Source organism: Anguilla rostrata, chromosome 13, assembly GCF_018555375.3.
Source record: "Anguilla rostrata isolate EN2019 chromosome 13, ASM1855537v3, whole genome shotgun sequence".
Classification (NCBI taxonomy): domain Eukaryota; kingdom Metazoa; phylum Chordata; class Actinopteri; order Anguilliformes; family Anguillidae; genus Anguilla; species Anguilla rostrata.
In genome coordinates, this window is record NC_057945.1 from 17,511,326 (window position 1) to 17,525,514 (window position 14,189).

Consider the following 14,189-nt stretch of genomic DNA (forward strand, 5'->3'; position numbering starts at 1 on the left):
TCTAAAGACCACATGAATACACAGTTTACTCTTGGTTTAGAATTTCTGGCTGGGATATGCTTGCCCTCCCCTTACCTATATCACACCTGGCTCCAGTCTTCCCTGGGGGACACAGGCACCTGCCACTCAAAGGGTCACATGGGGCATCTCCATCACAGTCACATGACCTGGCACAGCCCTCCCCAAACCGGCCCTTTTCACACCCTGAGAGGGAATATGGAGGGAGGGAGAGGGCAAGCAAAACAGAAGGATAGATGAAAAACATACAAGTTTATTACACCCTGACAAGACTAAGATACAACAACAGTCTTCACCCTGTTTGCTCACCTCTCTCACAGCGAGGACCCTGGTATCCTGCAGGGCAGATGCAGTGGCCTGAACTTGGGTGGCAGGGGACCCCACTCCTGCAGTCACAGTGCAGCTGGCAGCCAGAGCCGAAAAAACCAGGGGGGCACGCTGGGGGGGGCAGGTCAATAGGGCTCTTATATCAGTACCACCAGGTAGGTATGTGTGTGTGTATCTCTATGTGCTGTTAGTCGTAGCATGCTGTTGTGTGTGTGTGCTCATTGGGCTGTTGTGTGTGTGTGTGTGTGCTCATTGTGCTGTTGTGTGTGTGCAAATGCCTCACCGTGTTCACAGCGATGTCCGTAGTAGCCCGAGCCGCACTGGCACGCCCCCGTCGCTCTGTCGCATGTCGCGTTGTTCTGACAGTCGCACTGGTGCTGACAGTGCGGTCCGTATCGCCCCGGTGGGCACGCTAACTCACAGTGGAGAGACAGAGAAACAGCACTGCACGATGCATAGGGGCCACACTGTCCTAAAAGGATAGGAGTCACTGATGTCATTTGTTCACTTGGTCGCATGTACTTACTGCTCTCACAGTGAGGTCCAGTCCAGCCCAGACCGCAGATGCAGACCCCAGAGATGGAGTCACACGGCCCCCCATTACTGCAGTTACAGCGCTCAGCGCAGTCCTGTCCGAACCAGCCCGCAGCACAGCCTGCAACAAGCACACACACACACACGTAGACACACATGCACACACACACACACAAACAAAACACTGTACTGCTATCTCTCTGAAACACAGATGTGTGTACGCACACACGGTGCTCTTAGACCTATAATGCTCATTCACCCATGCAAATGCACACATTGCTTTTTGGCAGTAAGGTGCTCAGACGGACGCGCACTCGTTCACACGCACCTTGTTCACAGTGCTCTCCTCTGCGTCCAGGGCCGCACACACACCTGCCAGTGACGTGGTCGTTCCTCGCCCCCCTAGCGCAAAGCGCCACCCGGGCACAGTCCTGTCCGTAGCGGCCAGCCGGGCATGCTGGGAAGACGGCACAGCCCAGTGAAACATAGCAATTCTGTAGAGCCCAGGCCAATACAGCTGACTGATGGTACATAGGACAGCCTATCAAATGGACTGGCAGTATAGAGACCAACCCAATCAAACTCACCGAAGCTCAGGTATTACAGGGTTTTGTGTGTAATGAGTGGGAAGTACTTGCCTGAGGTGAGATTTGAACCAATGATGAACACGTTAGCAGTCAACTAAAGGGCGAGATCCCCCCTAGCCAAGGGCAGCATCATTACTGAACCTCACTGTACTTACTAGCTAACTATATAGCCAAGCTATAGCTGCTACACTTGTACTGCAATTATAGTGCAAAGTGTACTGTAAGTGTACTTCAGGTCCAGTGCAGTTGTGGATTAGATACAGAGCTGGGTGTAATGGAACTGCAGGGCAGGAGCAGTGAAGCTGTGCAGTAGGTACAGAGCCTGTGCCCACTAGGTGTACTCACTCGTGTTGCAGTGGGCTCCTATGTACCCAGGTGGGCACTCGCAGGCTCCTGTGGTACGCTGGCACACTGCCCCATTCAGACACTGGCACTGACGCTCACAGTTTGGCCCGTAACGGCCCTCCTCACATTCTACACGCCCAAACACGCAGAAAGGAATTGTGGGGAACTGGTCTCTAGTATTAATCATCATTATAGAACTTGCAGAAACTAGATGTAATAAAACTGATTATATTATTTCAAGGATTTGGGTTCACGGTGCTTAGTGTATTATGGGGTTTTCATGCAAATTTATGAATGACTTATTTCAGTATTCATTTTCCTTCTGTAAGTGTGCAAATCTAGGGTGCTGTTGCAGAGACTGACCAAGTCGGCAGTCGGGCCCATGGTAGCCAGGGGCGCAGTAGCAGAGCCCCGTCACCGGGTGGCAGCGCTGGTTAGCTTCTGAGCACTGGCAGACCTGGTTACAGTTGAGTCCATAGGTGCCAGGCAGACAAGCTGCGAAGGCATGCGAAACGCATGGAACAAACACAACATGCAGCACACAATCCATATTCAACAAAAGTAACTCACCTAAATTCTGCTTGTAAAGGAAAAAGTAGACTAATGAATTTGCAAAGCATGTATTAGTCATAATTTATGACAAATGTTGATTGAATCCAGTTCACAGGCATTTCTGCTCTATAGAAAATGTGTGTTTGCATCTGGAGCAGGCAGAACTGGATGGAGGGCCTCCGCTACTTTGCTCACGGATAAGCCCCGCCCACTCTGGCTAGTGTGCACAGACATAGCTGAGGTGTAGGTGAGAGACTCACTCTGCTCACAGCCGTTGCCCGTGAACCCCGGGGGACAGCCACACTCTCCAGACACGTGGTGACAGGAAGTGCCCTGGGGACAAGAGCAGCGCTGCGCACAGCCCTCCCCGAACGTGCCGGGCAGACAGGCTGAAACACACAGCGAGTGAGAGGCTGCACACAGAGCCTTATACCAGCAGGGGGCGACAAATCATGTTCTACAAGGGGGTAAGGGGGAGAAAGAAAGAAAGAGGGGAAAGGACATGAAGACATCCTCCTTGAGAGGAGAGGGATAAAGAGGTTAAAGAGGGGTGTACCGGCTGGACTGACCTCTGTCGCACGCCGCTCCCCTCCAGCCGGGAGGACACACGCAGGCTCCGGTGACGTGGTGACAGAGGGCGCCGCGGTCGCACTGGCAGCGTTCTCCGCACCCCGCGCCGAACCTCCCCGCCTCGCACGCTGTCCCGCGCCGACAGGGCACCGGAAAACACCAAACAGGGGAGGGGCTGTGGGTAAACGCTCCACGCGGTCGCAACGGGGACATCGCGCTCGGAGACGACCGGTCGCCTCTCACCTGTCTGGCAGCGGCCCCCGACCCAGCCGGGACGGCAGGAGCAGCGGCCGCTCCGCCGATCGCACTGTCCCCCGTTCTCACACGCGCACCTCCTCTTACAGCCCGGCCCAAACTGGCCCTCAGCACACTCTGGAGAGAGCGATGACAGGGAGGGGCGCTTTTAAAAGACATTGATTTCAAACCGTGTTACGAGCAGGATTACTAACGAACCCCTCAACAGCACAGGTGATGACGGCACCATATCCGATACAAAAATATAAATATACACACTGCAAAACCCAAAAAATAAGTCAAACCTAAGCAGAACTTTAGTCTTATATTTACAATTAAAATCATATTTCTATTTCTTTTTGGCTAAATAAGACAAAAAGATCGGCAATTAAATGGGATGAGATTTAAGTTTGACGCATTTCAAGATTTGCAAATGGGGTGAGACAATTTCACTTCTCGGGCCAAAAAATAACTAAAAACAAGATAATGGTGCGCACCACATTCATGAAAGCACCGTAGGCTACTCACGCCAAACAACCGCTACCATAAGCAGATAGTTAAAACGCGAACGTTTTTTATTTTTTATTTTAATTTTTAAATTGTCCCAGCAGGAACGGAGGGTTCACTCCATTTCACAGTGCATTCATACTTATGCTGTGAGAGCACTAACTCAAATGAAGTTTGACTTGGTCATTAGGCTGTGTGCTGGGCTGTACAGTACTGTCTATCATTGACACGTACATAAAGTAGTGAGTCTTGAGGAAGCCAAATTAACGTGGAGGGGCGGGGTCACTCACCCAGCTCACAGCCCGCCCCGGTCCACCCGTCAGGACAGGCACAGCGCCCGCTCGCCCGGTCACACGCGCCCCCGTTCTGGCACGAACAGCGCTGGCTGCAGTCCGACCCATAAAACCCCACCGAGCATGCTGGGAATCCAGGCAAGACACAGCTGCATTGTGTTGTTCATTTACAGGAGGGACACTGACTGATAGCACGTATTATTATGGTGTAGTTATGGACATGACCCTGATCAACGGCTCCGCAGCTGCACTGTAAATCTGTTATTTCAGTGCACATTCACAGACCTGAACCAGAATGACCTCCTATGGTGTTGTATTGTCAAATTATGAGCTAATCCCTGTCCAAAGGGCTGCGATATTAAACTGTAAAACTGCAGGCTCAATTGGTTAATTGGTACCTGTAGTGTGACATTTCAGAGCAGTGAATGACAGGCATCATGCACAGTACACACGTGCCATTACTTATTATTTGTGCCCAGGCAGCAGTTCGGTCACCTTGTTGGCAGCCTGATCCAGTCCACCCGGGTACACACTGGCACCGCCCGCTCACCGGGTGACAGCTGGCATTGTTGTGGCAAGTGCAGGTCTGGTTACAGCCGTCACCATAGTAACCAGTCGGGCATGCTGTATAATAGCATGGCAACAGAGACACAATTTGCACTGTTACAGACACTATCAGCCAGGTGAATGGGCTCTGTGAATTTAGTAGTTTTGAGCTAGAATCACCTAATATGGCAATTTCAGTGTTGCCATTTTTCTCTGAAAGCAATAATACACTGTCCCCCTGGTTTTGTTTCTGTTTTTTAGAGAGCATCACTTAGTCAATCTGCAGTTTACAGTATTTGGTGAGTACTTGCGGTGCTGACTGCTCAGTGTGTTTGACTCACTCAGGTTGCATTGTGGGCCGACCCAGCCAGCGGGGCAGAGACACGCCCCTGTCAGGTGATCACAGCGCCCTCCGTTCAGACACAAACACTTCTCCCGGCACTCCAGGCCAAAAAAGCCCTGCGGACAGGCTGTAGGACACAGGGCTGGGGTTACAGTTACTGCAGGGTCAGTGTTAATATAGGGAGTGATAGTGTTAGTGTTGAGTTAGTTACTGCAGGGTCAGTGTTAATATAGGGAGTGATAGTGTTAGTGTTGAGTTAGTTACTGCAGGGTCAGTGTTAATATAGGGAGTGATAGTGTTAGTGTTGAGTTAGTTACTGCAGGGTCAGTGTTAATATAGGGAGTGTTACTGTAGGATCTGTTCTGATAGGGTCAATGATGAGGTCTTACGTTTCTCACAGAAAGTTCCGGTCCAGCCTGCCAGACAGGTGCAGGCGCCGCTCACATGGTCACACGCTGCCTGGTTGTCACACTGACATCTGTGCCGACAGCCCGATCCGAAGGAGCCCGGCGGGCACTCTGTGGCAGCGCGGGGGGGGGTGGGGGGTTAGATATAGGAGAGAAGATGAGGATAATTCCATAATTTGGAATGCCCAATCACCTGCAACCGCAGCCATGTAATCATGCTGCGAACCCCACTGCGGATTCGGGAGAGCATAGATATCCACAGTTCTCCTCCAAATCACTGTCACTGTGGCACTATCAGGATTCGACCCGAGACCATCCATGCGCAGGAATGCATTTTATATGAATAGATATCACGGGTGAAATTGGTCACATGGTATCGCCATATTGCAGTCCTGAGATACTTCCTGCATGCTCTGCAGGGTGTGAGGTAGAAGAGGCAGTCGGCCACACGTACTCTGATGGCAGCGGGTCCCGCTGAAGCCGGGCTCACAGAGGCACTGTCCCGTCACCGCGTCACAACCCCCGTCACCGGTCCTGCAGTCACAGGCGCTGGCGCAGCCCAGCCCCCAGCGACCGGCGTCACACGCTACCATGGAAACGACAGCGCATGCGTTACAGGATGAGACATAACTCTCCTTCTGATACTATGCAGTACTATGCAGTACAGAACATTTAAAAAGTGTGTTTAAGCAAGCGGGTCGACTGAGAAAGCAGTGCACATTCGTAATACAATTACATTTTTTAATACAATTAAACTCGTATCCAAGTACTAATCAAACCCTGTTTAAGCTCAGCTGTTTGAAAAGAGAAGGCTACAGGTTGGTTTGACTGCTGGGTTAATGCATGCTGACTTCCCACTATTCGGCATGGAAAGGGTTAACTTGCGGCACCGCCCACCTCTCCTGCAGTTGTGCCCGGTCCAGCCAGGGCCACAGGTACAGCGCCCGCTGACAGGATGGCACCGCCCGCTGCCCTCGCAAACACACCTCAGCTGGCATCCCAGGCCAAACCGCCCGGCCGGGCACACTACACACGGGTACAGAGAGAGACAGCACACACAGACATATATGACAATGCATGTGTACAACTCAGTCAAACACTACACATAGAGACGGAATACAGCACTGTCAGACAGCACACACAGACATATAGCACAGCTCCAAATTACAAACATGAAAACACATGTGCACAACACAGTCACACACTACACACGGGTATTCAGCTCAGTCACTGTTCATATCCACAAATACACAACACGGTCAAACAATACACACATTCACACAATTAGCCTGGACATTCGCATTGACATCAATGTGAACATGAGCACATAGCATGCGTGGCAGGCAGATAAACAAGAGACAGGCTGTGATCTGATTCGTTAGTACGTCGGTACCCACCGTTCTGGCACAGCCTGCCCATGTAGCCAGGAGGGCAGTGGCACGTGCCGTTCTGTTTGTCACACACTCCTCCATTCTCACAGGCTGGGCACAGCTCCTTACAGCCCTGCCCCCAATAACCATCTGAACATACTGCAGAGAGAGAGAGAGAGAGAGAGCTTTAGCTGTAATGTTAATAATGATAATGACTTTGACAGTTTCTTTACTCAACAAAGCATATTATCTTTGAATTTGAATTTTAGACAGGGAGAGAGAAATGCCAGAGGTTTAGACACACACAATTTTATGGCAATAATTTCCTCTATATGTGCTACTGCATAATTTATTTAATGTCTAAAAACATGACATTTATGTTGCCAGATTCTCCCTCTCACCTTTCTCACAGCGCTCCCCGGTGGTCCCTGCAGGGCACTGGCACTGGCCGGTCACCTTGTCACACAGTGACCCCGAACAGTCACAGGAGTGGGTGCACCCCTCCCCAAAGCTCCCCTCCGGGCAGTCTGTCAGAGAGGCGGAGAGAGGAGACTGAGTCCACACCAGCAGCCACACACACGCCGGCAGCCACACACACACCTGCAGCCACACACACGCCAGCAGCCACACACACACCGGCAGCCACACACACACCGGCAGCCACACACAACGGCAGAAACGTACACACCGGCAGTCACACACTCACCGGCAGCCACACACACACCGGCAGCCACACACACACCGGAAGCCACACACCCCCCGCCCCGCGCCCTGCTCGCGTCAGACTGCTCAATCTAAGCTGGCGCTGGGCAGGGCTGCACCCACCTTCATCACAGTCTTCCCCTCTCCGGCCAGCCGGGCACCGACGCTGGCAGTCTCCGGTCACATGATTGCACACCACGCCCGACGGACACTTGCACTTGTGTTTGCAGCCCAGCCCGTAGAATCCCACACTGCATTCTGGGAGATATCAAGGGAGGAAACATTTTACTGAGCATCCAATGGACAGCAGTACAGAGTAGTACACAGTAGTGAGTAGGAGTAACTGTGAGTGCTGTACTGTGAGTTCAGCAGCAGTAGTCAGTAGAGTTTTAGTGGGCACTGATGTAGTTGTGAGTGCATTAGCATTAATATTAGTGTACATCTGTAATACAGCCCTGTGGCTTTCTGTACTTACCTTCCTTGCATGTCTCTCCACGGTAACCAGGCTTGCAGATGCAGGTGCCATGGCTACGGTGGCACTCCAGGGTGTTCTGCTGGAAACACTGGCACTCCTCCGAACAGCCGGGCCCAAACGCCCACTTAGGGCACTCTGCGGGTGAGGGAGGAGGAGGGATGAGGGAGCGGTGGAGGAGTCATGGAAAGACAGAACAAGGAGGAGAGAGAAAGAGAGGAAAGGGCCTAGGGAGCCACACCCACAGAGCAGAAGAGAAACAGTAGAGAGTGACAAAGACAGACGGGCTGATGACATCATCAAACACGTATGAGCAACTTCTGATTCGAAAAGTCACATTTATTTTAAAAAGGTGTCAAAAAACAGAAATCGGAATTACATTAGACAGAGAAAGAAAAGGAGACAGAAGGAGAGAGAAAGAGTGAGGAGAAAAAAATCAGAAGAGGACAGAGAGAGACCATACAGTGTTTGAAGGAAGTGAAGGTGAGACACAGAGGGAGAGAATGAATAAAGAGGGAGAGAGAGAGAGAATGAAGAGGCAGAGAGTGAATGAAAAGGGAGAAAGAATGAAGAGGGAGAGAGAGAGAGAGAATGAAGAGGCAGAGAGTGAATGAAAAGGGAGAGAGAGTGAATGAAGAGGGAGATAGAATAAAGAAGGAGAGTGACCGAACAGAGAGAGAGAGAATGAAGGCATGCCCCCTGGCACAGCGCGGTGGGCGTGACTCACGCAGGTGGCAGAAGCGCCCGTAGAGCCCCGGGTCGCACAGGCAGGCGCCGTAGGTGCGGTGGCAGCGCCCGTTGTTGGCGCAGCTGCACTTCTTGTTGCACTGTTTCCCGTACAGGCCTTTGGGACAGCCTGCGTGGCAGAGGGGGAGGGGCCTGTGTGAGTCCGCCTGCCTGACTCCTGCACGCATCGCGCTCAAAGCTCCCACTCACCGTCCTGGCATAGGTCTCCGCTCACTCCCGGTGGGCACCGGCAGATCCCCGTCACTGGGTCACAGGGGGCGCCGTTCTTACACAGGCAGGACGAGGAGCAGTTCCTGCCAAAAGTCCCCTCGGGACAGGCTGTGATGTCATAGGATGGGGAAAGGGTGGGGGAGGGGAGGTCAATTATAAGGACTCTGTATGTGTGTGTGTGTGCGTGTATGCATGTATGTGTGTGACCCTCACTCTGGTTGCAGATGACTCCAGTCCAGCCATTGGGACAGTCACAGCCATTTCGCCCCTCAGTGCACCTCCCCCCATTGGAGCAGTCTTCACAGGTCAGGCTGCAGTCATGGCCAAAGGTGTGGTTTAGACAAACTGTGACCAGATAGAGAGAGAGAAAGACAGCCAAATCCCTCAATAGGCTGGATAGTTATTTGACTATGTTTGGGCAGCTAATTATTCTAATATTAGGGTTGAGCAGCACCACTTAAAGCCGGGCACCCACCGCACGCGTATCGGCCGCGAGCGCACTACGCGCGTATTACGCGCGTAACTGAAGCGTAGTTGAAGTACTGTTATTACAACGGCAGCGGGCGACGTCGTCTCCACCAGATGCGAACGCGTCGCGTACCGGCTGCGAAGCTCGCGCGACACAAGCGAACTGAAGCGTAGTTTTTCGCTTCTGTTCTATTTTTTCGGCTTGTCGCGCGTCACGTTGGCCTGTTTATACACAGAAATATGCTCTAAAATGCTAGGTATACATGCTCTGATTTATATTTCATTCTTATATTACTGGGGGTGTGTCCCTAGTTACCTCCCAGATATTTTTTAAGCAGCTAAAAAAATACAAGCCTTTTCGTTTTGTAAAAATAAATAAATAACTGGAACCTGGGGGAAAGGCAAACTTAGTTTCGCTGTCTTATTTTGCGGAGGGGGTGGGGTAAATTTGAAAATACACCACAGAAAGACGTAGGCTATTGAGTGACGTAAAAGGGAATGCACCGAGCAGCGGTTTGTTAGCTCGAGTATTGGAAGTTTTTAACCAACCATTGCTCAGCCTATTTGACTTCTCCGATGTCTTCGTTCGCCGTGCTTTCAAAAAGGGCTTGTTAATAAAAATCAGATAATCCACAGAGCTTTAAAAAATCAGATTATTTAGTGGTCTTGCCGATGAAAATGCACCTATTTTATAAATGAAGTTGTAAGCAAGCCTTTATTGCACTTGTACTTCAAAGCTTCCGGTGTTCATGGCGTTGTGGTGTTCATATCCCTTCAAGATTAAAACTGTTACTGACTTTTTCATGATTAGCTGATTTTACTAAATCTGATCCTATAAATGTTTTGACGTGAATGGCAAGACAACACGGGAATTCCCAATGGTTGATTACGGATTATTTATTATTATTATGATCATTACATATTCTTCATGAAATTGGCACGCTTGTTAACCAAGCAAATAAATTAATACAGTTTGAGATTGATTGTTATGCAGGCTACGTTGCGATTTAAGTTTATGGTACTTCTTGAAAGCGTTTACTTTCTCACGTAGGCTATTTACGAGTTAACGAAATATTACCAAATTAACAAACTGAAAAAGGTCTCTCACCAAAGTATTCACTTAACCCATAATCAACAGTCGTGAACAAACGTGAAATACACGATGTAAAAGCCCACTGCAGACTGCGAGAGCTACTAGGAATATATAGCTTTTACGCAAGCCTTTGCGCGACACAAACGGAACCAGTGGAGACACCCTACGCGTCGCGCCGTGCTGCTTCGCCCTGCTGTTTACGCGACGCATACGCGACGCGTGCGGTGGGTGCCCGGCTTAACTGGTTCTAAATGTTCATTTCCTTTTCTGAAGTAATAAAGACTCCTAAACCCATAAACCTACTGAACGCAGTTATGTAGTTTATTTTGCAAATTGCTCTGCGTAAGACTGCTAAACAGATGCTATGTAATGTAGCTAATCAGCACCTACTAATGAGCAACAGTGGCTTAGACTCCCCTTAATGAGCCGTTCGCTCTCTGCTCACTCACCAAACTTCTCTGCCAGGCTGCTCTCTGCTCGCAGATCTCCTAGCTTCACTGGCTCCTCCTCATAGTCGCCATAGCGCCCGGGGCCATGGCTGGAGTCCTGCAGCAGGGTCAGCTGAAGCCGGGGCCTGTCCGGCTCCTCCATGGCACTGCCCAGGGCCTCTACTGCCCCCTCCAGTGCTGGAGGTTATATTAATACAGTTAATGCAATAATACCGTACAATAATCACAGTGTTTGTCTTGTTCACTGAGCCCATTGGTATAAAAATGTTATTTGGTTTCGCACCTATCAATTACTGTGTATTTCAGTATTTTTCAAATGCATATTTAATGGAAACAAAAGCTGATTTGAATTCAATTCAGTCAGAATTAACTGAATGCTACACACACTGTCAAATTTTCTCATGGCTAATTAAATTGGCTGTTACCTGGTATGTCATATTGTTTTCAAACACAGTGCAAACTGGTCCATATTTAGCCATCTAGGTCACATGGGGTGTGACGGCAGTGCACACTGTAAAGAAGGAGAATGCTCGAGACTGCCCATACTCCCTGACTGGAGTCCGCAGGGCACGGGGCTGGAGCAGGGCCTGATGGACTCACGGTGACAGGAGCGCCGGTCCTCGTCCAGGCGGTGGGCCCGGTGGCAGGAGCACTGGAAGGACCCGGCGCTGTTCTGGCAGGTGTGCTCACACCCCCCGTTCTCCGAGAGACACTCGTCCACGTCTGCACGGCACAGTGAGCGCGGGCATCGTGACCAATGAACAGCAATCATAGCTCCACATAAGGAGAATGCAACCGTGATATAGCCAGGGTCAGAGTGACCAAGACTAACAAGTGTGTTACTATGGTAACCACAACTCAGTGAGTCTCACTTTTGTAACAAGTCAACAATACCATTTCCACCAAACAGCCAGGGTGACAATGCTACAAGCTTAATGTCAACAGCATCTTCATTTCAACACCATAGCTGACACCATAACCAGAACACAGTGTCAATACCATTACAGCACTTGTCATCTAACACCAAAAATGAATATGGCTCATTCTTATCTTATTCAGAGTTTATGGAAGATTAAAGTGAGGGGTTTTACGTTATATATTGGGACAGAACCAAAATGAATAAACATCAATTTTGGATGTGCGGACGATTAAGGTCTACTATGAAAGTGATGACAGCAATTCCTGTCAGAACAAATCAAACTTGGATCGTACCATCACAGCCACAGCCAGATTTATTGAGGCGATATCCTGCCCTGCAGTAACACTCGTACCCCCCTGGGTAGTTGGTACAGTCTTGCTCGCAACAAGAATTCCCCGCTCCACACTCGTCCACATCTGCGAAAACAAACATGCATACCCAAATATGAATATGTACATGAACGGGTACACACAGGGTGACAGGACTGGGGTTTATTCTGGGCAGTGAAACAGGAAGTGGAGGTATGAGTGGTCGTGTGTGAAAGTAAGCCCTAATGCTGAAACTGCTAACATCTGGCTTCCAGTAACATAAGAAAAGGCTGTGTGATTATAGCTGTGAGAGTATATAAACAGGGTCAGCTTGCACTGCTCTCGGTGGGTCCGCGGTTGGGGTCGGGTTCCAGACCCACGCCCAGGCTCCTGTGCTACTCCCTGCTTACCCACGCATGTCCGCAAGTCGTCTCCCAGCTGGTAGCCGTGGTTACAGCTGCAGACAGGCCCGTTGGTGGAGTGCTGGCAGTGGTGAGAGCAGCCACCGTTCTCAGCCTCACAGCTGTTAACGATCTCCATCTCGATCCCTGCCAGAGACTCACGCTGAGACTGGAAACACACTGCTATACACACAGTCTATTACTGATAACACCGACACACAGACACTGTCTCACTGCTGCCAACTGCACTGCAAAGATACAGTACGTATTTCTTACACATGTCTTATGTATGTATGTACTCATAATATACTTACATGTGGGTATATCTTGTAGTTCTGCAATAATGCTGTGTACACTGTATGGCAGTGAAAGTTCTGTTATTTGTAAAATTATAGATACAAGACAGAAGTACTGTATATTGCTTAAAGACCTAGGCTCACTTCTCAGGAGGGGCATTGCTCCTGTACCCTTCAGTAAGTCACTCACTCTGAATTGCTTCACTAAATATCTGCCTGTATAATTGGACTGTATGTAAAGTGCGTAAGCTGTGTAGGCTGCTCTGGAAAATAATGTGTAATGTAAATGAACGGTGTATGTGATTGACGGGCAGTGCTGCTGAGGTGTGTGTGTGCGTGTGTGTATACACGGGAGGGGACTCACTGTAGCACTGCTTGCCATCCGCACCCAGCTCGTAGGCGTGGTCGCAGGTGCAAATGAAGGAGCCGCGAGTGTTGCGGCAGCCATGGGCACAGGATGCCTCTCCTGTTTGGCACTCATCAATGTCTGTCACACACACACACACACACACACACGCACACGCACACAGCTATGTATCCACAGTACTGAACGGCAGTCTTACAAAATGCTATATGAAGCCTAAATGCTAATTATGACAGAACTATGTACAAAAACAACATAATAATATCAATCGATGTGTAATGACTTATGAACAAGTCAAGTCAAGTAGGACGGAGTGTGGCACAGTGGGTAAGGAACTGGGCTTGTAACCGAAAGGTCGCAGGTTTGATTCCCGGGTAAGGACACTGCCGTTGTACCCTTGAGCAAGGTACTTAAGCTGCATTGCTTCAGTATATACCCAGCTGTATAAATGGATACAATGTAAAGTGCTATGTAAAAAAGTTGTGTAAGTCGCTCTGGATAAGAGCGTCTGCTAAATGCCTGTAATGTAATGTAATGTAATAATGAACAAGAAAACGGAAGCATTCTGAACTAGGAAGGTGTGCTATGAACCAAGTTATGGATTGGTGGGCCATATCCCATACCTATATTATATCATACAGTGCATATACATTCACAGCATAGCATATAATGATAGTTGAAAAGTGCTCATGATAACTTAAATAGTTTTCCAATACAAAAAATGGCAGAAAACATCAGTAGTGAAAGAATGTTCCAGAAGGACAGGCCTGGTGACACTGAGCAGCTGTAGTTGGCAGGATGAAAGGTGGTGAGTCATGTGATGGCTGTGCTCATGCCAGACGGGTGCCCCACCTTCGCAGGCCTTGCCATCCGCAGCCAGCCTGTACCCAGGGTGGCAGTCGCAGTGAACCCGCCCCCCCTCGTTCTGACAGCGGTGCATGCAGCCTCCATTCTGCTCTTCGCACACACTGCGCACTGCAACGATACACAGCACTCACTGAAACCACTGCACACATACTGTTACTGTACAGTACACCAGTCCTTACACACGCACACTCACACACACACTCGATTCTACTCTTCACTGCGTACTGCAACGATACACAACACTCACTGAAATCATCGCA

The 14,189-nt window shown here is 49.7% G+C and overlaps 1 protein-coding gene across 1 annotated transcript in view; it reads right to left on the reverse strand.

Moving 5' to 3' along the window:
- The window catches only part of megf6b (multiple EGF-like-domains 6b), a 43,242-nt gene that overhangs the window by 4,040 nt on the left and 25,013 nt on the right, over positions 1 to 14,189 (reverse strand). Inside the window, exons 8-36 of the mRNA XM_064306248.1 lie at positions 13,915 to 14,037; positions 13,063 to 13,185; positions 12,412 to 12,549; positions 11,987 to 12,109; positions 11,375 to 11,497; positions 10,775 to 10,951; positions 8,978 to 9,109; positions 8,744 to 8,872; positions 8,535 to 8,663; positions 7,811 to 7,945; positions 7,459 to 7,593; positions 7,035 to 7,160; positions 6,661 to 6,792; positions 6,161 to 6,289; positions 5,718 to 5,849; positions 5,246 to 5,374; positions 4,855 to 4,983; positions 4,463 to 4,591; positions 3,965 to 4,093; positions 3,177 to 3,305; positions 2,933 to 3,061; positions 2,624 to 2,752; positions 2,175 to 2,306; positions 1,812 to 1,940; positions 1,208 to 1,336; positions 872 to 1,000; positions 629 to 757; positions 328 to 456; positions 76 to 204 (exon numbers count right to left, since the gene is read on the reverse strand). Of these exons, the coding sequence (XP_064162318.1) occupies positions 76 to 204; positions 328 to 456; positions 629 to 757; positions 872 to 1,000; positions 1,208 to 1,336; positions 1,812 to 1,940; positions 2,175 to 2,306; positions 2,624 to 2,752; positions 2,933 to 3,061; positions 3,177 to 3,305; positions 3,965 to 4,093; positions 4,463 to 4,591; positions 4,855 to 4,983; positions 5,246 to 5,374; positions 5,718 to 5,849; positions 6,161 to 6,289; positions 6,661 to 6,792; positions 7,035 to 7,160; positions 7,459 to 7,593; positions 7,811 to 7,945; positions 8,535 to 8,663; positions 8,744 to 8,872; positions 8,978 to 9,109; positions 10,775 to 10,951; positions 11,375 to 11,497; positions 11,987 to 12,109; positions 12,412 to 12,549; positions 13,063 to 13,185; positions 13,915 to 14,037 (3,795 nt within the window). The remainder of the gene's footprint in view (positions 1 to 75; positions 205 to 327; positions 457 to 628; positions 758 to 871; positions 1,001 to 1,207; positions 1,337 to 1,811; positions 1,941 to 2,174; positions 2,307 to 2,623; positions 2,753 to 2,932; positions 3,062 to 3,176; positions 3,306 to 3,964; positions 4,094 to 4,462; positions 4,592 to 4,854; positions 4,984 to 5,245; positions 5,375 to 5,717; positions 5,850 to 6,160; positions 6,290 to 6,660; positions 6,793 to 7,034; positions 7,161 to 7,458; positions 7,594 to 7,810; positions 7,946 to 8,534; positions 8,664 to 8,743; positions 8,873 to 8,977; positions 9,110 to 10,774; positions 10,952 to 11,374; positions 11,498 to 11,986; positions 12,110 to 12,411; positions 12,550 to 13,062; positions 13,186 to 13,914; positions 14,038 to 14,189) is intronic.